Raw genomic sequence first — 22573 nt, 5'->3', positions numbered from 1 at the left:
TATGTGATAATTATTTCATGGGAACAGAATGCATAAAAGCTGCTAAAATTGAAACCTGTTGCAACTTCCACCTTTCAAAAATGCATTTATATTGAGCTGCACTTACCAACAAAATGCACTCTCTGTTTGTGCCCCGAGTTATACTTACTACCACCTCCAAAGAAAAGAGTCTGTAGTAAAGGCAGGAAAAAGTAGATAAGAAAGGAAGATATTGGGAAAAGTATGAAAAGGAAAACCATTCCCTGTGAAGGCCAGGAATTTTAACAGTATTTTTAAGCAATACACCTTCACTCAAACAGAAAGAAAAACATCTACACAGGCAACACACTTAAACACAAGCATCACTGACCACTACCAGCAACTCAAAAAAGGAACAAAAGTAGCACAAAATGAAACATTACTCTAAAAACACAGAAATCTAACATTCATGGGTGGTTCACAAAGGCATCTAAGGCAAATGATAACATTGCAGATAAATCCCCCTCAACTACCCACCCACTCAGTCCCCACCCCTGAAAAAAGCGCCCTTTCAGCAGATATTCATAAAGGTTCTCTAATGGCTTCCAGAGGGACGAGGGGGCCTTCTCCTCAGACAGAGACATTTCACAGGCCCACAGGCAGAGCAGAGAAGAGCCAAGAGAAAAATATCAAGTCTGGGAGAAACAGACAGTGAGAGAAGAGAAAAAAGTGAAAGGAAAAGACAGAGGAAGAAAGAAAGAAACTGAGGGGGGTTGTCTTCACCATGAGTGGAATAGGAATGATGCCCCACTGGGGTCTATTAGTGAGCCTTTACATTCAATGGCAGAATCACCAACTTCCAAGTGTGGCAACTATGCAAAAGGCCCTCATCTTACTATGGCAGGGAGATTAAGGTTGTTGAGGAAAACATGCCTCCTGTAAAATCCAGTATAGATACTCACAGATTTGGATGGGCAACATTGCATTACAACACCCTGCAGGGTATTTTTGTAATAATCATATTCATGAAGATATGACAACTGTTAGTAGAATGCTGTACAATTCAGTTCAGCTCTACAAACTACAGCCTCCGAAATAACCATAACTAGAATCAATACTTCCCTAAAATAATCTCAACAAACACTGAACATTACAACCTTCATTAAGGTAGGATTTATTGCAGGGCTGTTGTATTACATTGCATTAGCTAGGTGTACCCAAATAAATTGGTAACTGAATTTATATTTATATCTATATATATATATATATATAAAATATACTGTATATGCTTTCTACATGGTAAATTGATCTGTCTGCGTCATACATTGGGGTTCAGGCAGAATATGATGGACTGAACATGTGTCCAGCTGGTGACTGTAAATAATACTTTGTTCTTAATTTGGATCACAATTTTTTTTTTCCTCCTTTGCTTATGTGTTTTTTTTTTTTTTTTCTTCACACATCACCGCCTAATGGTCACTGACTGGGCAGTTTGCCTCGACTTTTCCCAGCTTGTAGAGACTGTTTTCTTATTTTCCTGCCATTGATGTGCTGCTTTGGTTAATTACAGCGAAGCGAGCATACAGTGTGGTCGGTCGCCACCTGCCTAGCAGAATAAGAAGCATCTAGCCTAATAATCAATTTTCTTACTAGATGACGACGTATGTGGACTTCGTTGTGAGATGTAGTGCCTCTGCTCTTTTTCTCCGAAAGTTAATATTAACATACCACTTCTGGCGGATACCTTTTTTTAATCATGCTGTGACTTAAATACGTCAGCACAATTGCAATATTGTTAATATCATGATACCACAATTTGTTTTATTATGGTAAAAATTATACCAATATAATGTAAGATGGCACACATGTATCACACGTCTGCGCTGCTTGGACACTTGCATTGTGCGTTTGGTGGCAGAAAGCACCAAAGCATTTGCCCTTCAATGTAGTTTATACTGGTGACTGAACGGTAAAAGTGTGTAAACCTTACAAATTCACAGCACAACTTTGACTGACACTGAAGGACCACAGCTAGGTTTGGTTCAGCTATTGGCTGTGGGCCAATTACGGTGAGCCTTTAGTTCAAGTGCATTTACCATTTCTGCCTCAGTGCTGGGAACCAGAAGCAGCCCATTAACAATTCCTCATGAACAGAATCCTTTACTCAACATGGTGCTCATTAAAATTGCATCGGGAAGGTGCCATTTTCACTTATTAGCTTAATTGTCAGGTCATGTAGATTGGACAGATGACAGTGAAGGTGTCTGTGCCAAAGGACATGTTAGCTTCAGTCGGCCACTGCTGCAAGAGACTATAAGTCATCATTTGCTGAACACATTCATACGTCATATATACGGGCCGAATTAAGCCACAGACAAATTAAACGAGCTTGCTCATAAATTATATTACAGAGATGGAGGCAACCTATATATCATTGCCATGGTAGTCATCAATCACTGTGAGGTTGGAACTCATAACCTCCTGTCTCGTGGATAACTGTGAGGGTTATTCTCTCATCTACTCTTTCATTGTCCCTTCACCCTGAGTTGAAAGCGAAGTGTCACAGTTGAGCTGACTGCTTAGGTGACTGCTAACCTCACAGTCTTACTAACCTCAGTCTTGCTTCATTACGCTGCTTAATTTCTGATTGAGAACAGTGCTCCATCCCAGTAAGCTCATCAGAGTAAGTAATGAGAAATCCTGAAGAGCGAAGCATGTAAGACTTTGATCTTGTCTGCCTGTGAAAGGACAGGTACTGTGTGTTTTTCATAAATGCTTGTGGGTTTATCCTGTGGTAGTTATATTTTGTTTTATGTCACAACAAGTGCATATTTTCCTCCCTCGATATCTGTTTGTTTCCGATACACAATATGACCTGGTATCTTTATTGTGTATCTGCCAGCTCAGTCAATGTAAATTTTCTGTTTTGCTTTGTGAACATACAACAATAGACGTTAGGAATATGAGAGCTCTATAACTACAGTATATTCTTTTAGGTTTGAATGTGTCCTTTTACAGTACAGTTCGTTTGCAATAGATCCAGGAGGTATTGTAGATTCTACGCAGTTAGTCAGTCTAGAAACATGTCGCTCATTTTGCCCATTGGGCCAATGATTGCGAGGAGGATACAATGTATATTGGACATGTTCTGTACAGGTGCTTGTTCCTCAGTTTGTATGCACCTCACCTCGCAGACAGTGCCAGAAGCACCTTGTTATAACAATATTTTTCCATGTCTCACAGTCCTGACTCTGTTTCATGACTGGCATATTAGTGCTTATTGCCCTATAGGCATTTTTTGAAGGAGACACTTGACAAAGGCTCTTCAAATTTCTTAGAAAATTCCACAGCTGCATTTAAAGTGTTTCTTTCCTGTAGAGTATAACCATTCTGGAAATAGTCTGCTACTTGAAATTAGCCAGAATATATTTAAATGCAAATGATTCTGTCCTCAAAACCAGGAACTATTTTTAGGAAAATGTGTCATGTCAGTACTTATCCATAATGAGATAACATTTCATGTCAGCAATCCAAATGGATGAGTGCATGTTATTTTTAAAGGTGGCCATCTATTTGTGAAATTCAGTTGTTGTTTTATGTTACCTCCTTCACCTTCTATTATTTTGAACAAAGAAAAAAAAAATCACCCTGTGAACCACCCAAACAAAAGCCATGTCAATAAATGGGTGTCAATCAAAGCCGCATTTCAAATTTTTTTCCGACTGCAAATATGTCTTATTCATAACATTGATTCGCATCATCAAAATGATTGGCATCATTAAAAGCCTTGATGGATTATTTACGCCAGCACATGTCGGCCAATGACCGTATCATGCAATCTTCCTGTGGTAGAAAAACTAAAATCAATCATGAAAATGATCTCTATTCACTGAAGTCAGACACCAACACAGATGTGACGGAAAGACACAAGAAAGATGATTCAGTCAAGAGACTTTCTGCCATAATAAGGGAACCTTCAGTAAATGACGCTCATTTCATTTTGTTATCTGTGACTAAATGTAATTGCTCTAAGTACATCCTTTAATGTGGCTCTGAAGTACATCAAAGTGTTACATGGCATGCTTTAAAACCATCATACATTACTTAGGTTACTCAGTTACTCTCTTCATAACACACACAAACACATCCATCTGATTAAGACTATGGAAAGCCTTTTTAAAGATAATTTATTTGTATTTGAAGCTCACATTTAGAATGAAAACAGATAAAGAGCAGTAAGAAGTGGACTCAACTGTTGTGATTAAACATTCAAGTATTGAACTGAGGTCATACACTGCAAAGAGTGAGAACCCATGAGGAATAAGGAAATATTTTACATCTTGTACCTTATCGAAAGAAATGTGCAGATTGAGACTGCATTTAATGTTACACTACAAATGTCTGAAAAAGCTTAACCGTACAGGTCTGAACACAAAGTAAGAGGCCAACTTTGTTGCTTTGGCAGTAACAACAAAGGCGTCACAGGTGCTATACACCATACTCTCCTAAACCTGCACAAGAGCTCTCCAAAAATTTAAAAGGGAGAAAGTAGGAGGTCTGTGCTCTATGCTTCTCAGGTGAACAGCTGGACTGTGGAATATTTGGCGGGCAGAAAGTATGAGGCACAGCTGGCTTTTAAGAGGAAGAGCTCCCCTGGAGCCTCTGGGAGGTCACAGCCTGCTAGGCCGTGAAGCGTTGCTCGGCAGGAGCCGTGTGTAAAGGCAGAAGGCCTGTGCCACTGTGTGCAGATGTTCCCCCTGCTCTGCTGGCTGCCTCGAAACACACACACAACACACACACTGGCTCAGTGCACGAACCTCGGTGCAGATATGATTTAACACATAGAGCAAACACTTAACACAGACACCTTCACTGACACATATAAATAAACACACCAACACCGCACACACATTCATGCATACTGCACAGACATATTCCCACTCCGTATCCTGGCTGCACAACCACATCACTTTCATGTGTCCTCCATAGCAACAAGCACTACCTCAGTGCTCCTGAGTGGTGCTGCTGGAGACAATAAAGCAAGGTTTAAATGAGCTCTCCAAGGCCTGAAACACACAACCAAATGTAGGAAGGTGCCCCTCGAATGTAGTAGCAAACTGCTCCTCCTCACTTCATAACAGAGCTGCTTCTTTTCATTACCCACAGCTAAAGTAAAAATGAAAAAAAGCTCAAGGCTCCAACCTTCTCCCCCCTCAGTACTATACATTTGAATAGCAATGCATTCTGCAACAAACACAATCAGCAACACAAAAAACGTCCTTCCCTTAATTCCTGAGCTGTATGCAATGATTAACCCGAGTGCTCTTCTGGGATATATCCATGAGGGGCAAACCGTGCTGTCTGTAGCGAACTGAGCCAAATGTCTGTGGTATCATTACGAAATGACTCATTGAAGAATGTCGGTTAAAGGCCTGCGTTACTGGAGATTTATTTCCGGTGGAACATGTGGCATGAGAGATGCCTCCACAGTGTAGTCATCAGACAACCGGATCAGCAGTCCACTGACAATGAGGAATAGGGAAAAAGACAGTATGAGTGGCATGCCCTACTAAGGGACAGCACTTCCTCCGCACCGTCTGTCCACCCGACAAACCCTCCAAAGCCCATGAGACAAATCCTGCTGCTGACACCAAGGCACGAGCACATCTGGCAACCAGGGTCCACCAGGGTCCACTGTGACAGCCCCAATCAGCCACTTGATATTCACTGTGTTGACTTCCCATTCTCTCACTCTGATGCCAGAGATAGAGGGAAAAGAGCAAAAGAAAGAAGGGTGGGGGGGGGCTTTCAACAGGAAATCAAATATTAATCAGCCCAATCACAGGCATATCAGCATAACTGCAGTATGACATTGATATTAAATCAATCAAAAATCCTAAATATGGAGAGCTCATCATGTGATCAACAATAGAAAAACAGAAGGTGTGGAATGTATGATGACCATAGGGCTATTAATATTAATGCCTATGAATTCTTTGATTTGAAAAGCATATCTTTTAAATCTCAACTCATCAGACACAAAAGAACTACAGTACGGTATCAAAGTAGCAATGGTTGTTTACAGTGTTAAAGTGATTACTGATGACAGCAGTGGTTGTTTTATATGTATTATTAGTTTTATTGCCCTTTCATTAATTATGTACCAGAAACTGGCCAAAGGCTACACTGTTGTCTACAGTGAAAATTAAATATTGATAAAGCTCCAGCTTTCACCCCAGATTTCATTGTGTTAACAAATATGTTTTGTTTGCAAAACAATTTGAATTTAATAATTCATCAAAAGGGGAAGAGGCCATTATCATTCAGTATGAGCCCTGTGTGGGCTCCAGATGTCAGGAATCATGTCCTTGGACTGACAATACATGCAAAGTCTGTGCCCTCTTTTATACATTATTGAAAACAAATTCTGCAAGGTGGGTTTAGACATGGGCACAGGGACTGATACATGTATAGAGGTGACCTCAAACTGTCTGTCAGGGAAAAAAAATCATGAGAAAACTACAAAGACATATTTACACCCATATTATGTGTGATCACATTTTTTTTTTTTTGCCTGTATACAAGCAATTGTTTTCACAAGAGTGTTAAACGTGTTAAACTAAAGACAGCGATCTTTAATTAGCGCTGAATAATTTACTTACATTAATTAGTGAAGCATAATCTTTTCATCGTCTAGTACAGGATATTTTCGTAAGCTTTAAACTTTATTCCAAATGAACCCACTATGAATACTGGCTGTTTAAAGGTTAAAAACTCACAGGGCCACAAATCCAGGGTAGAGAGATCATAGCATCCAGGCCGGCAATGACATTAGTCACCAGCTTCATGTTGGTCATTAATCTAACACAGCAGTGTCTTGACTCCTCCTGGGAACATGAATGTAATCCTTAAAGCTGAAATTATTCTTCATTTGTCATGATGGGCTGAAAGGAGGGCAACCTTAACCTGGAACATCCAAACCCTATTGACCACTCTGTCAGCACTCCGTGACAAAGCTTGACTTGGCATTGTGTTAGCAGGGGTATGGGCGCTGCAGAATAGGGGAAGTGGTGGTTGATAGGCGTGACGGAAAAGAGAACGAGAGAGGGAGACAGGGGACGCCTGTTTGGGATTTACAGCGGCGTCGTGTTCACCTAGCAGCTGACCGTACTGCTTCACAGGTCAGCCGCTCTAACCAGACTCCATTAATACGCCAGTCCACCTTGTGGCACACTTTATGCTCCAGTGCATCCACCGCCTTAGGGACAACTTCACTGGCACTTTACTCTAGAGCAGAGTAAGAAAGGGACGAGGCCTGGGGTCCAGGAAAAAAGGAAAACCTCTGAAAATAGAAGAGGGGTAAGAGAAGAGTCACACAAAAAGTTTGAGGAGTAGTTTTACTTACTGTAGACTTGTATACTCTACTGTATAGAACTTTGACAGCTTCAGCTTGAACAGTAAAATAACTTTTTTTTTTTTTTTTTTTTGCTTTCGAGGTGACTCAGGTTCATCTGATGTACCAGGTTCTACTTTTTTGACCCCATAGCCCGAAGCACACGTTAGGGACGGGCACGGACATCATGGTATAAATGTGTTTTACGGCCCGGCAGCTGCTGGGGGCAGGCTGTTTTTTATGCTTTCTGGCCGCGTACAGCACGGCCACCTGCCTGGCGTAAAGCCCCGCAAATGCGCTGGGCTTTATGGGCACGTTCGGCAACTAAACAAAGATATACAAGGACGCGTGCAAGGAGAGCTGCCTGCTGCATATGGTGTGCACTTAAGCAATTCATCGGTGTCGTAAGCATTGATGGGAGCAAATCCTGGGCTCCTTGTGGCTTCCAGAACACCATGGGACCTGAGGGATACTGCTTGGTTCATGAACCTGCTGATGAATTATTTTCCCCCACAAGTCCACGTTTCCCTTAGCCATGACTATATGTGTCACTCCTCTGACAACTCGGCTCGCCTAAACTCCAGAAAGCCCGCTGATTATCCTGACACCCTGGATGAAGGTACTGTAACCACGTGGGGGATCCACAGCTGATCAACCTTAGGGTTCACAGAAATGAGTGTGTGTACGGGCTGCGGAGGGGGGCGATTGGCACTCAACCACCTGCTCTTCTGATAAACAAGTTCATGTATGAGGAAGAGAGATGATAATTAGAAGGATTTCAGTGTCATCCCTGCCTCTCTCCCACTAACTCACTTTCACAACTGCAAGCGTTAGAACAAAATTATTCCCCGCCAGTGAGTAATAAGGAAGTTTATGAAACGTGACGAATGCGGCGGCGCTCTACATGAAATACCAATGAGGGAGGCGCCCCAGCGTAGCAAATGCTACATCCTAATATCAACAGTCACCTTGTGTTACTCCCTCACCTCCCCAGAAGGACACACATCGTGGAGAGAGTAAGAACGCACGCAATAATGCAGTGACACCGACGATCACAGCACCGGCATGCGGGCACGGGCAGGCGATTGGACACGCACAGGCCGCATGCCACCACAGCAGGCTGGCTCCAGGATGGGGCACAGAGCAAAACGGCCAGACGGGAGGAAGTGTGTGCGGGGAGTGTTGTCAGTGTCACCTGTGCGCTGACACGCTGCGTGCATATTTGGTCACAGTAGGGGCCAGAGGAAGTGTGTGCGTGACTCAGATTCGTTTGTCACTCAGTTTATGAGCGAGTGAGTGAGTCAGCTGAGACAACAACCGCGCTCATTGAGGAACCAGCTTGGTGCGAGGAGGCACGAATTGTTGAAGAACAGAGAGGGAACTGACGGTTGTGTTGATTGGTCGTTTAAGTCATTAATCAAATAAAATGTCAAACATTCACCAGATCCAGTTTGTCAGATTTTAGGATTTACGGGTTTTCTCGGTTGTAAAACATTGTGAATTGGATAAATTAAGGCAGAGTGCAGGAGAAATCCTTTACTATTCTTCATTCACTTAGAGTGGAAACACATTTCTGATAATGTGATCATATTGTGTTATTGCTTAACAAGATTATGTTGTCCACATTAGTGAATGAAAAAACAAATAAATCACGTTAGAGGATAGCGAGAAGTTTTCATTGTACTTTTCTCCAACGTATTGCATCATAACAGAACCTTGTCACTGCTGAACAGCGGTTAAAATGTATTTTTATGCAATTTTGCATACACCTTATGTTAGGGCAGGATATCATTTGAAGTCGTTTGATATTAGTGCAAACATAGTACCTGTCAACCAAAAGAGGCAAAATGGAAACCGTCTAATCGAAGAATTAAAGATAATGGTGTGAATCTGGACACTTGGCAGGTTCTTTTATTCTGATTAATATTGGGATATTGATTTCAAATGCATCATCCAGATCTCCATTTGGTTTTCAGATGAATATTTCTGTTTCCATTCTTTGTTTCATCCCAGAACACACACTGCACGTCCTCTCCTTGATGTCTAACGAACTTTTCAGTGGATTTTCTTCCTCATAAAAGATTTGCAAAGCCATTTTTTTTCCCCTAAACATATTCTGAAACCTGTGTTGTTTCCATCTGTGTTTGTTAACTACAGTAGCAGCCTTTTTTCTTCAATGCCTTTGCAAGATAATTACTTAGCTTCTTGCTCCACACAGACGATGCATAGGTTTGTCTCCAGGTTACAGCAGCTCCTGTTCTTCCACTCTCTCCTCTCATTCCTCCGCAGCCGAGTGACAAAAGTCTCTCCTGAGTGAAATCATGCGTTTCCCTCCCGCCTTTATCTCTGATGGCCATTCCACTAGCTCTCGGGTCATTATTTGCTGCGGAGCGTGACAAAGATGAAAAATCTACTTTGTTTGCTTGCTTGCTCACTTTAAACATTTCAGCGCAAAATGAGTTGTTATGTTTCAGCTAGAGCATTATTAACAATCTTGGGTTAAGACAGAGAGCTGAAAAAAAAACAAACTGTTGGGAGGCCTGAATGGAATGCCCTCTATTTTTTATGAGTGTATGTGTTGTGTGTGTGTGTGTGTGTGTGTGTGTGTGTGTGTGTGTGTGTGTTGCGTATGCGTGTGAGTTTGTATTCATGGGGTCAACCCTTTTATCCTCGTCTTTCAGGAGAGAGAGCGTGAGTGTTTGTGTGTTTCTGCATTCTCCGCAGGGACTATTTCAGTTGAGGGCAAAGAACACAGAGAAACTTTGAAAGCGCTTTTATGTACTTTTGAGTGAAATGATCCTAAGAAAGGCTTTTTATAAAAAAATACTTTTTTATTCAGGCTTTCACATCCAGAAGGGCACTTACTCAATTACCAAGCTCCCTTCCTCTCTTTTTACATCCATCAATCCCTCCTCTATTCTTAGGCCTGCATCTGTGTTGTGTTTGGAGGCATTGCCATGGGCTAAGAGCATGAGCTTAGTAGTAGAGAAATGTAGGGCATGTCAGTGAATATACAGTGATTCAGCCATTTGTAGCCACTTTTTGGCCACATTGTAAGACTTCAAAAGATCATGCAACCAGAAAAAAGAAAACCCAACATATTTGGATACTAATCCCGCTAATGTTAACAGTTTTTGAAGAAAAAGTTTATTGGCCTCATACCTTTTCTGGATGCTTAGTTTTTGACTCTTGAAATTGTTCAAAAAGAACCAAAAAAACTTCCTTTGATACCACACATTAGCTAAGGTAAAACAGGGCATATACAGATAAGGCTGATACTGTATGACAAGCTGACTGAATGAGAGGTAAACTCATTCTGTCGCCTTCACTCTCGCATCTCAGCTCTCTTTTAACTGCAGCCTTGTCACTCAGTAGCCTGAAAGGCAAGACCTCACACAGATTTGACAGATAAAAGTCTCCTCACTTCATTGCTGTTTGACATTTTACCTCCCAGAAAAGTTTTAGCCTCTCTCCTCCCTTTCTTTCTCTCCTTCCCTCTCACACACACCCACACACACACACACACACACACACACACACACACACACACACACACACACACACAAACACACACACATATACTCCCGTCGATATGAGTCCATCTCCTCTCGTCCTGTCCATCTGCCTGGCAAAATGGAGCCTCAAACAAAGGAGATGGAGGCCAACTCAGTGATCTGAATCAAATGGCAAGAGGAGGAGGGTAGCAGAGGAAAAGAGGAGTGATGGGTGCCAGGGAGGGAGCACAGGAGACGCGGGGGGGTGGTGGTGGTGCTAGATGTGAATTTTTCCTGTCAGGTTGAAGTCTCCTCTGAGCTGACCCTCTCCCTGCTGGGAGTCATGTCTTCTGGATGTGGGTGGGTTGAGGCAGGGTGGAGGAAAGGAGATATAAGAAGGAGCAATGAACTGTGCTCATGGAAATGCCATACTGACTGCAGTAGTGATCAATAGTAAGCATGCACTGTGTTAATTTGGCCCATACCAAAGCACAAACTCTTGCAGGAATCTGTCAGTGGTAAATTTCCTAGGGTAGGTTCATACCACCATCACTCAGTGTCAAGAAGCATTATCTGACATAGTGTACTAGCCAGCACTTGAAGAATAGTGACAGAGAAGACACATCTGCTGTCTGGGTCATTTTAAAATTTAATGTCCTGAAAAAGTGTATTGATTAGTAAGTAGTAACACTCTGCCAGGGTAGACTGGACAAACATGGTGACAAGTGACTTCCAGAGTCTCCAGGGTTGAGAGGGAAAAAAAAAAAAAAAAAACAAGACACAGAGTGCAGATCGTTAGTTTGAATGTCTGGGGAAGATGGCTGAATGTCTGTAAGTTGACGAGAGGAGTAAAAAGTGTGTTTCAGTCAGTTGGAGACATTCTCACAGCTGACTCTGGATGTTGAATAAAGCAAAGAGGAAACACAGTACATACGTCAGTGCATGAATGCCAATTCATTCTAGTGTTGACACAATTAATTAATTGTGTGTTGGTTGACTAATTGATTAAAAATGTTTGTCAAAAATGCCAAACATCTGCTGATTTCCTTCTCAAATATCTGAGATTTTCTGCTTTTCCATGTTCGATATGTTTGTAAATTAAGCATTTTTGGTTTTGAAGTGTTGGCCAAACAAAACAAAAGCATTTTTAAGACATTACCTTGGTCCCTGTTAACTGGTGATGATATATTTTTTCAGATTAATTGGTAGATGCAAAAAACAATCGGCAGATCAGCCGATGATGATGGAAATAACTCTTGCAGCCCTTATTCACTTGAGAGAGGTGGAGGTGATAAGATTGAGAGTCTACAACCACGCTAGTGGTTCTGTGAGGCTTAGGCACAGCAGGAGATGCTAATGTTAACATGCTAACATGCTCACAAGGACAATGCTAACATGCTGATGTTTAGCAGGTATAATGTTTACCGACATCGACATCTTGTTTACTATTGTTAGCATGCTTGCTGACAATGGTAATTAGCGACTGTTACCTGAAGTATAGCTGAGGCTGTCAGCAGTTTTACACGCATTTGGTCACAACCCAAACTGTTGGACAAGGTCCATTTTTTGACCACAGGATGCCCACAATCATTAGGATTTATGCTCAGGGGGAAACGATCTCTATACCACAATGTGGGCCAATCCATCTTGTGGATGTACTGAGCAACTGAAATTTTTGACACACTGGCAGGGAATCGCCAAAGTCAGTAGCAGGCATCTGGTGGAAACCATGGATATCTGTACCAAATTTCACGGCAGTACATCCAACAGTTAGGGTTAGAGATATTACAATCAGGACCAAAGTAGAATGACTGACATAACATTAACTTAAAAGAAACATAAACTTAGTTTTGTCTTTGTTTAACTGTGTTCAGTTACTAAACAAAACAAACAAAACAAATGAACCTCTCAGCTAGTGGCCTCACACATTAATGTACCGCTGAATAGTGAAAGCTGGCGATGACCTGACCTGAGCTATCGTACGTATGTGAACGACCTACTAAATACCATGAAAATAGCCAATAATAAACTAGGCAGCTTTGTTGTTATTATTTTTACCCAGCAAATGTTTTCATACTTGCCTGGTACCAGTCTGCGGCCCATCGGTTATGAAGCACTGCTTTAGGGTGAGACGCTCTGCAGTACCGCATTTGGTCACTGGGAACCACTGGCAACAAGTCTTATGCCATGACACTGTATCCAGCCCTGTTAATACATCCATGCATCCATGTCACAAAGAAAAGTAGGAGCTGTGAAGAAAATTCCAGACTGTGTTTGACTAAATACCGGTGTCTTGTTTGATAATACGGTGACTGGTGCAGCGTTGCAGTAGATTGTCATTATTTGACACACTTAAATTCAAACAACACGGAGCTGTTTACGGAAGACACACCTGCAGAATATTAGACAGGAAAATTCTTCCAGAGACATATTTATTGAGACACCCGTTCACCCTGAACCCATACGTAGGTGCATTTATCAAACTTTCATGTTTAAGTGCAAAGTGCTGCTTGAATAAGATTTCTCCTCAGACAGAATTAGCTCAGGATAGGAAGGAATCATTACTGTCTGCTTTGTCTCATCTCCATAATGTTTGCGTATTCCGGAGTAGGTGGAAAATGGAAAATGAAACATAATTATGTTGTACTCCCGCTGACAACTGATCTGTCACCGGGCGCATCAGAAACACGGCTGTGTATAGCGTGAAGAAAGAGGGTGGAGAAAGAATAGAGGACTTGTGTGGGCCCAGCTCATCTCTCAGACTCTGACAAGGCTACTTATCTGGAGGTTTTAAAAATAAAAAAACAGGATAAAATAAACAAGTAATACCTGCCACGTACACACAAGTCTACCCCTAAGCTCCTTAGACAAACACATTTCTTGTATCTCATTCCTAGTTCTACCATCCCAACAAAGACAGATAACTCACCTTTGGTACAAAGCACAATTACACCAAACCAGACAAATATAGCATGGCGGAATAATCTTTCTGAATCACCTGGAAAGTCAAGAAGATAAAAAAAGCTGCCCTTCTTTTAAGCTGCAATGCCGGTGCCGTGTAAAGAACTAGGTTGGCCTCTTTCAGCACGTTTACTTGCAGCCAAGTACAAATTAACCTCCTAAGATCAACAATAAACCTAATTAGAGTTGTGTTCTACAGCACACATCTCTAAACACAGATCACAGCTTGTTGAGAGATGAATCTCCATCTGTCTGGCTGCACACTGGGAGGAGGAGAGACTCAGAGAAGATCAGTCCTAAGATTCGCAGAATGAAGCTTTGTGTGTTTGTGTGTGTGTGTGTGTGTGTGTGTGGAAAGAGTGAGAGGGGCCCTTGTGGCCACAGGGTTACTTCCCCACGTCAACCCTAATTTTATGATGTCATGCTGCAGCAGAGAAGTGGGACATGGCACATGCAGGGAGAGCATGCCATTGGATTTCAGCTTGTTTTGGGGGGGGTGGGGGAGTGTAACGCTAAGGGGCTAGGACAGGAACTGCTCTGCCTTGCCATTTGACACTCGCTCCTGGGACCCAGACAGCCAGACAGGGAGGAACACATGGGTGTGGAAACAGGAGAGTCAATACATCTCACATAGTCAGTATGAGCACACACGTACGGTTTAATTTTTTCCAATGTTTGCTACACTGAAATAAAATTGAAAAAATTGAAAAATTAATTTTAAACCCAGATTGCTTATAATAGAATCAGGCACAATGCTTCAACAAGAGATGGGATACACAGAAAATCTTTCCCTGGTTATCGTATTGAATCCTTCCATATCAAATAATAAATAATTGAATTTCAATGCCGCCTTTCCTTGTCCTCCGACTTGGGCAGAGAAAATTTGTCGTCACACGGGAGATTTTAAGGTCTGAAAAATGATTAAAAGGGCAGTTTTCCTGGATATGTATTTTCTGACACTGTAGTAATTTCCCTAAGCTGCCTTTGGACATGACGACATTATCACTCTGCCTTACGCACTGTACAGGATAAAGCAGTGGGGACACCGAGGTCCAAATATGTTGCTTTTATAGCTAGTAGCTGTCCCATTCATCATGTGCTAACACCTAGAGCTCTCTGTAAACCCTGTCCATAAGTTAGCCTGGGGCAGGTCTTTTGCCCTGCCACAACGTAAACGAAGGTTTTATTTTTAGACCCCAGCATAAGGGGTCTCTCTATCAATAAGGGTTGATAGAGAAATATTTCAATACTTCTGATGTGTTAAGTGAATGCAAGACAAGGAGACAAAGTATCTTTCAGAAATCAGTTTATATAACAAAGGGGTTATTATTTAGTATCATATTCCATGGAAGGACAGTGTGCATAACCATTTTGTTTTTTCATGTTCTTAAGGATACAAATAAACTTAAAATGTTACAAATATAAATGTTTCTTAAGACAATAAAACATATTCAATGACAACGTGGAAGGTAGGCAGGGATATGGCAGCTTACGCATCGTGGTTGGACAGGGTTTGTCAACAGTTCTGAGTGTGTTTGTTGATTCAGCCGTAATTGGTCTTCCACAAATCAATAGTAAGCACTAACAAAGTAGGAAAGAACTGGATATGTGGCAGCTGGGAACTATTTACCAAAAGAAATACTTTGCAAATAGTTCACTCTGTTAGTGGCAATGTCATACTCAGACGTCTCGAACAGCTCTTCCTCTGCCCGAGCAGAGTATCTTGTGAGGCAAAGTGCACAGTCAGTGAGCGTAAATCAGATCGCAAACTTTTCTTTTAATTAAAGCGCTTGCCACCAATCACCCCCCAAAATGGCACCTTTACAGTTTTTGATCAATCTTTCATACCCCTGCCTCCTCAATCTTAGAATTACCATGAGCATAATTCATATCCTCGGCTTGTTAGTTATAAGCTAAAAGACGATGGGATGATGGGCCACATAGGGGCCCGTTTTTCACACTAAAATGATGGAACAGTTCAGGTTGTTTGATCTGAAACCCTCCTGCTAATTTCTAAAAAACACACACTTCTGATTATCCTAAAAGATGGCATGGGGGAGAAATACAACAATCACTTACACGTCTGATGAGGAGTGTTGTCATTGTAGAAGTTACTCTCAGAGTTGAAATGTTGTAGCTCCTTTTAATAGGAAAAATAATTTAAACTCTGATGACTTTTCAGCCAGTGCTTTCCAGCGATTTAGTCTACTGAATGGCGAAAGATGTCACAAAACCAACATTTTGTGATGCATTATTTGAATTCAGCTTTATGTTGTATCATTCGGAACACAATTGTAGTTCGTACTGATCACCGTTGTGGGAAGAGATGCATGATCTGGAACTTCTACAATGGCTAACACCATAGCTGTGAGCTCATTCTGTTCTACAATGCAATCACTACAAAAGTTTTTTTTCTTTTTTAAACTCCAAATAAATCACATCTTAAAAAAGATGTTTTAGTGTCTTAGATAAGAAATACCACATGACTATCATTTGTAATCACATCAAAATCTCGTACTTTGAATGACAGTTCTTAATCGGATCAATGTTTATCAAACGATGGCTAAAATGAAATAAAAAAATCTAGTTTTTATGTCTGTACAATCTTTCTTATAGTTTCGAAAAGAGAGACCTATACTCCCTTTGATATCCAAAACAAAATAAAATAAAATAAAAAAAGACTGGGATTTTCCATCACTGTATTGTGTTTTCCCAAAAAAAAAAAAAAAAAAAAAAAATTGGCACGTTGGGGGAAAAAAAATCAGTTGATTAACAATGAACAACGTTAACAATGAAGAAGTTTTCAGATTATTTCAAATTATTCATAAAGAAATACACACTGTAATTGTTAACAAAAAGCCAATGGTTGTTTTGGCATGTACAATACTCTCTATAACTGATTAAAAAAAAAAAAGGGTCTTATTCAAAACTTTAAGCTGTACAGGTGTGGCGGTGCAGAGGAAAAAAGGGCGATTAGAAAAAGGGAATAACTGCATTTGACAGCACGTCTCCATCTCTGCTGTGGATAACACCTCCTCAAAACGCAGATCTACGCAGAATCCCTTACGTGGAAAACTCATTCTCTACGCTTTCTCTGTCTAACTGCTCAAACCTTATATTCAGAGGAGAATTATTGTCTTCTTAAATATGCAGACTTCTCTGAGTATTGTGGATGTACCTTGAGCCGAGATGATGTGTAAAATTGCATTTTTAGAAGCATGCAGGCCGGGAAAGGAGGCATCGTGAAACAGACATATCACAAGCAGCTCTGGCAGATTGTTTAAATGAAAAATCTCCATCTATTCACCCCAGGAGTCAAGCACACTGAATCCTATTTTGCCTGGGTTCTTTTTCCATACACACACACACACACACACACACTGCCCAAACACAAACACACAGACACAAAGCCTTAAGCAGAGTTATGGTATTACCAAAGTAAGTCGTGTTATGGTAAAAGGGTCACTTATGCCATTAGTGCTGGGGAATTGGAGGGCGTTTGGAGACTCACTTACTAAGACAAGCATCATCTTGTCTGCTGTTCCCTTCAGTCGATTATTCTAGTCCTACCCACTCTCCTTGTGGATTCAGTGGTTGTTTTTAGTAGCATCTGCTTACAGTTTGGGGCAGTGAGGGGACAGGGCCGCCCTAGGCATGAATATATGAATAAATAGTTCACGTGAAGAAATCGTGGTGACAGTGGGTCCTTGCAAAGCTTACAGCTAAGTTGCAGCTATTTTACACACAAACCCCAAGCATCAGGTGTTTTGTTTTGATGCTGAAAAGCTTCATCAGGTGGAAGATGTTACTGAAAACCACATGTTAAGTATCCCCCCCAGGAAACAGGGTCTTTAATAGAGTGGTATAGTTAGTGGTGCTAAAAACCCTTTAGTGTGTGAGCCATGGATTCCCTCAGGAGATTTGAGTGCTTTTTTCCCCCAAAGGTTTTTAAATTTATGAATAATATAATGCCTGTGGTTCATGTAAGTTTAAAAACATTTAACATTTCGTCCTATAATATGAATTATACCATAAATATATCAAATTATGAATTTTGAAGCAGTACAACTATAGCTGTGTTTATATTTATTAAACATGTTTCTTTGGGGAGATTATCTTGTTGAACAAAATGTGTTTATATGATTCTGTAAGTTCATTTAAAAAAATTTTTGAAAACCCGGTGGAGGAAAAAAAAAAATCTATTGAAAATCTGCTGTGAAAATTCTAAGTGGAGTGAACCTTTCACCACTGGTCGCCAAAAAAGGTGTAATTGCTGGGCTGTTTTTTAGAGCCTTTATATTAAAAAAAGGAATGTGAAAAAGAAATACACAGATTGAGATTGATTAATTTAAAAAATGTTGTAATAGCTTTGTTAAATCAAGCTTCGCCCACTGGAGACCTGTATGACTGCAGGGAAGGTCACAGAGTTCATGTGAGCTTCTCTAGGCAGTTATATGCATTTAGAAATGTGTCAGTCTCTCATGTTAACAGCATAAGTGACCTTGGGACAGAGATCAGCACCCGAAGGCATTGGTTACATATTACACAACTAAAAATAAAATGCATCTTGTCAAAATGGAGATTACAGTTCAAGATCCATGAGTCACATGCTCTGAAATCTCAGCCTAGACAGGGGCCAGCTCTTGTGGCTTTGTAGGATATGAAATGAGATGACTCGTGGAGTCTTTTGCAGATTTATTAGTAAAAATTGTTTTGAAGTTTGTTTGAAGGAGGGGTTGATGGGGAAAAAAAAAACCAAACCCATATTATTTTAAACCAACACTCCCTCTTCCGTGAAGAGTTCAGTGTCTTGTTCAAGAAGACATCAGCAGGTTGCAGGCTTGCCAACATGGGAGTTGAATCCCCGTCTTCCATTTCAAGGACAGCTGGCCCGCTCCCCCTTTGCTGAATGAACTGTGTGCGGTATGTTCTTTTGGATGATAAGCATACATTATGGTGCAGTCCTTCTTGGAGGAATGTCTATTTTCAACACACTGCATGTTTCATGTTAAAACTGTATGCGAACTGTAGTATTTAGATTAAAAAAGGATTAAAATAGAAGGCTGAGACTTGCACGACTCAAAATGGATTTTCAAGCAATGGAAACCTTTCATTTCAAACGGCAGCAGCATGTAAAATTTTTCATTTTATGAGTCAAACCATCTTAGGAGGACATGAACATTTAGAATGATGAGAGAGTATTGAATAAATATGTAAGGCTTCAGACGAACAGCATGAAAATTAAATGTCTGTGTGTGATGTACTTTAGATCCTTCAGTTCTGTGTGGCTTCTTTAGGCTTTTTTCTTCCATACTTGGTACTGTGTATGTATGTATGTATGACTGCTTGTGTGTGTGTGCGTGTGTGTGTGTGTTCATGCCACAGTGAGGGATGGTCTGTCCCTCCCTCAGATGTCTTCCGGGTCTCCACCTCGAAGGCCTCTTTGGCACTTATCTAGCGTCCTGTGGTAGGCGCGGGCGATCATCGAGCTTGGTGATTTGCGTTGTGGCGTGAACGAGACCTTTCCAGGACTGCGCGGCGGTTGTCTGTTCAGAAAAAAAAGAAACGAAAAAAAAAAAAAAAAAAGAATCAAAACCAGAGAGTGAGACTGAGAAAGAACAAGAAAGCGTTGTTACATTGATCCATACCGGCACACAGGATCTCAGCTAAATGAATGACTGTGTAGAGAAACTAAGGGAGGCAGAGAAAAGAGACTGAGAGCAGTGGAGAAACAACATGAAGCAAATCCAGGGTGATTGAGAGCGGAGCAGCAGGGGAGGATGGAGAAACAGAAGAAGCTGCTGGAGTGGAGGTGCTTGTGTCTGGTGTCATAGTAACTCCATTCAGTTCCTCATCCAGGCTTCCACTCAAGAGCCCCTCAACTATTCTCACATCAGATGCAGCATATGCACAGAAGACAAAGTAAACGCACACATTCAGGCACACACTCATGCAGTTGGCAAACCGAGCGGGGGGCGAGGAATAATAAAACTACACATACGGTACATATAGATCACAGAAAGGCAACAATGACTGCAAGACTTGTTTGTGTTATACAGTCATTCTCCCTCAGAAAGCTTCTTTGTGAGATGAAAGGATACAAGAGGTCAGGTTACCAACCTTTAGTTGATAAAATTAAATCAAAAGTAAAAACATAAAGTTTAAAGGAGCTACTTTACACCCTGTGTGGGCATTAGTGACAGTGAATGTTTCGCTGTTGGTCAGGAAGCGAGGCCAGTCACACTTTGTGTTTTCTCTGATGCCAGTTCTATGACAGAGTCATACAAACACCGCCTCCCATGCTATCCAACCATGGCTGCCCAGAAATGCCCATGGCATCCGCCGGGAAGCCAGGTGGCAGGTGGGGCTGGACAGAACCAGGAAGCATAGCCATGGAGATGACTGCGGGCACACCCACACAGGACTCCCAGGTATTTCCAAGCACTCCGCCGACACTATACCCATTAGTCAGTGCCAGCTGTAGGGTGCCAGGCGTCCAGGGCTGGGCGTTGTTTAATGGCACTCGCTCCATCCATCATGTCAGGTAATGAGCTGAGAGTGACTGCGATGGCTAGGAACACGTACACACACACACACACGCGCACACAGAGTCCCACCATCACAGAAGGGAACAGAGAGCACTCCTTCTTCAGATTGGATACAAAGCATCATGCAGATGGTGCACAGGAGGAGAGAGGGAGAAAGAGGGAGGGAAGGAACAGAGCGAGCAAAAGGAAGACACGAGACGTTTCAAAGAAATTGATAAAAATTTTCTGTATTCCCGGCTTCTTTCAGTATAACATAGGGTTCATATACAGTAAGTGATCATTGAAGCTAATATGTTCTGGCAACGTGTCCAAAACATCACTGCTTATCGATGCACTCATTTTTACGCCTAGAGGTTGTGCTTCACTCTGTAAGCAGGACTTATACAACCTCCCTCCTTTCAAAACAATCATCCATAGTACACAAAAAAGAAAGAAAAAAACAGGGACAAAACTGGGAAAAAAAAAAAAAAAAATGAAAAAAGTAGATCATCCACAATCTATCCCTGCCAATCATTTGCAAGACCAATTGCTGTAACCTCATTTCTAAACAAGCAGTCCCCTTTAACCCTTAGTCTATCAGAGGAGCATTAAAAAGAGAGCTGGGAGAGTACAGACCCACAGAGAACGAAGAAAATATCAGACAGAAGACTATACAAAGAAGGCCATAAATGAATTGGTAAAGTAAAAATCAGGAAAAAGAATCATGAAACAACTAGAATTATTGTGGTTGTTTGCCTCTGCCAACCAGTAAAGTTGTAATTTTCATCTATGTCTGTCCAGACACATATAATGTATGTAGTGAAGAAGGAATTAATAAAAAGCATGAGGTGTATTTCGTCATGATTAGCTCATGAATTCTGGAGTTATGGCCAAAATGTGTTTTGTGAGGTCACAGTGACCCTGAGCTTTGACCACCAAAATCTGATCAGTTCAACCTTAAGTCCAATTGAACATTTGTGCCAAATTTTGAAGAAATTCCCTCAAGGTGTTCCCGAGACACTTCGTTCATGAGAATGGGACGGACAGACGGACGGACAACCTGAAAACATAGTGCCTCCGGCAAAGGCTGTCGCTGGCGTGGAGGCATGAAAAATGGAACCATCCACAAACAGATCAATAAAAATTACAGTTAGGGGGGTTTGAATAAAGGGGGCACATATACTGTTTTCCAGCCAAGTACAATTACATGTACATTTTTTGATCCACATTATGCTACACATATAAAGTGTACCAACCATCAAACCAATGTTTTAAAACAGTTCTTAATATTTAATTAAATCGAACAGTATCTGTTGTTTGTATCAAGTGACTTGTTTACGGTAAACCGTAACTTTTGATAAAATGGCTAAAACAAAAAGCAACAAAAGCACACAGGGCTTCAGCCCACGTCTTGCCATCAGGTGTCTTCACCAATCCAGTGTACTCATAGATTAATGTTCATATTTATTCAAAGTACAGGTGTATTTATAATAATATGAGCACTGTGCATTTAACAAGCGCACACTGCTGTTGGCTTTGTTATTTGAAGAGGCAGCTATTTTCTGTATAAACTGAAAACAATGGAGTCTATTAGTGTGGCCACTTGTTGAAAACCTACAAGAACAATGCTATACAGACAGTAGGCAGTTTTTTGCGGAATAACAAATGAAAAGTGCCCTTTTGAGGGTAATTGCGCCTTACCTAACTGCCTGAATGCATTGGAAAGCTCTTGTCAAAGACTTTGCAAAAAGGGAGAAAATCTTCCAGCAAAATGCATCTCCCATCCGAGGGTCCACCAGAGGAATGGAGAGCTATTGGCTTCTCATAAAGACTTTTCTGTTCCTATCTTCAGGTGCATAAAAGCCCATCTTTTCCCACCCCACATCAATCTATCACAACAATTGAACAAACAGCAGCCATTTCTACTGGGAGAGAAACATTACTACTACACTCTACTGAATTGAATTCTTCAAGCACACACACACACACACACACACACACACACACACACACACACACACACACACACACACACACACACACACACACACACACACACACACACACACACACACACACACACACACACACACACAGACAGACAGATAGGGAAACAAAGTTAGCCTGGGGAAAGGGAGGAGAGATCCACACATAAGGCAAACTACAGTTTTTTTAGAGCACTGATTGCAACTCTTTCTACTTGCGTTGGTTTTGATGGCTTCTTTACCTGCTTCTCTCAA

At 41.2% G+C, this 22573-nt stretch overlaps 1 protein-coding gene and 1 long non-coding RNA gene across 3 annotated transcripts in view; one reads left to right on the top strand and one right to left on the bottom strand.

Annotated features, from left to right (window-relative positions):
• The window catches only part of LOC120785190, a 139485-nt gene extending 117179 nt beyond the window's left edge, over positions 1 to 22306 (top strand). The window contains exons 2-3 of the long non-coding RNA XR_005706570.1: positions 20073 to 20237; positions 22186 to 22306. This is a non-coding gene — a long non-coding RNA (uncharacterized LOC120785190). The remainder of the gene's footprint in view (positions 1 to 20072; positions 20238 to 22185) is intronic.
• diaph2 (diaphanous-related formin 2) overlaps positions 16560 to 22573 on the bottom strand; it is a 358243-nt gene continuing 352229 nt past the window's right edge. For both annotated transcript variants that reach the window (XM_040119669.1, XM_040119671.1), the window contains one exon: positions 16560 to 19352. In XM_040119669.1, coding sequence (XP_039975603.1) covers positions 19288 to 19352 — 65 coding nt within the window. In that variant the 3' untranslated portion in view covers positions 16560 to 19287. The remainder of the gene's footprint in view (positions 19353 to 22573) is intronic.

This window comes from Xiphias gladius, chromosome 23, assembly GCF_016859285.1.
Source record: "Xiphias gladius isolate SHS-SW01 ecotype Sanya breed wild chromosome 23, ASM1685928v1, whole genome shotgun sequence".
Classification (NCBI taxonomy): Eukaryota; Metazoa; Chordata; class Actinopteri; order Istiophoriformes; family Xiphiidae; genus Xiphias; species Xiphias gladius.
Note: the sequence above shows the minus strand (reverse complement) of the source record. Positions and strands in the feature narration are given on the sequence as shown.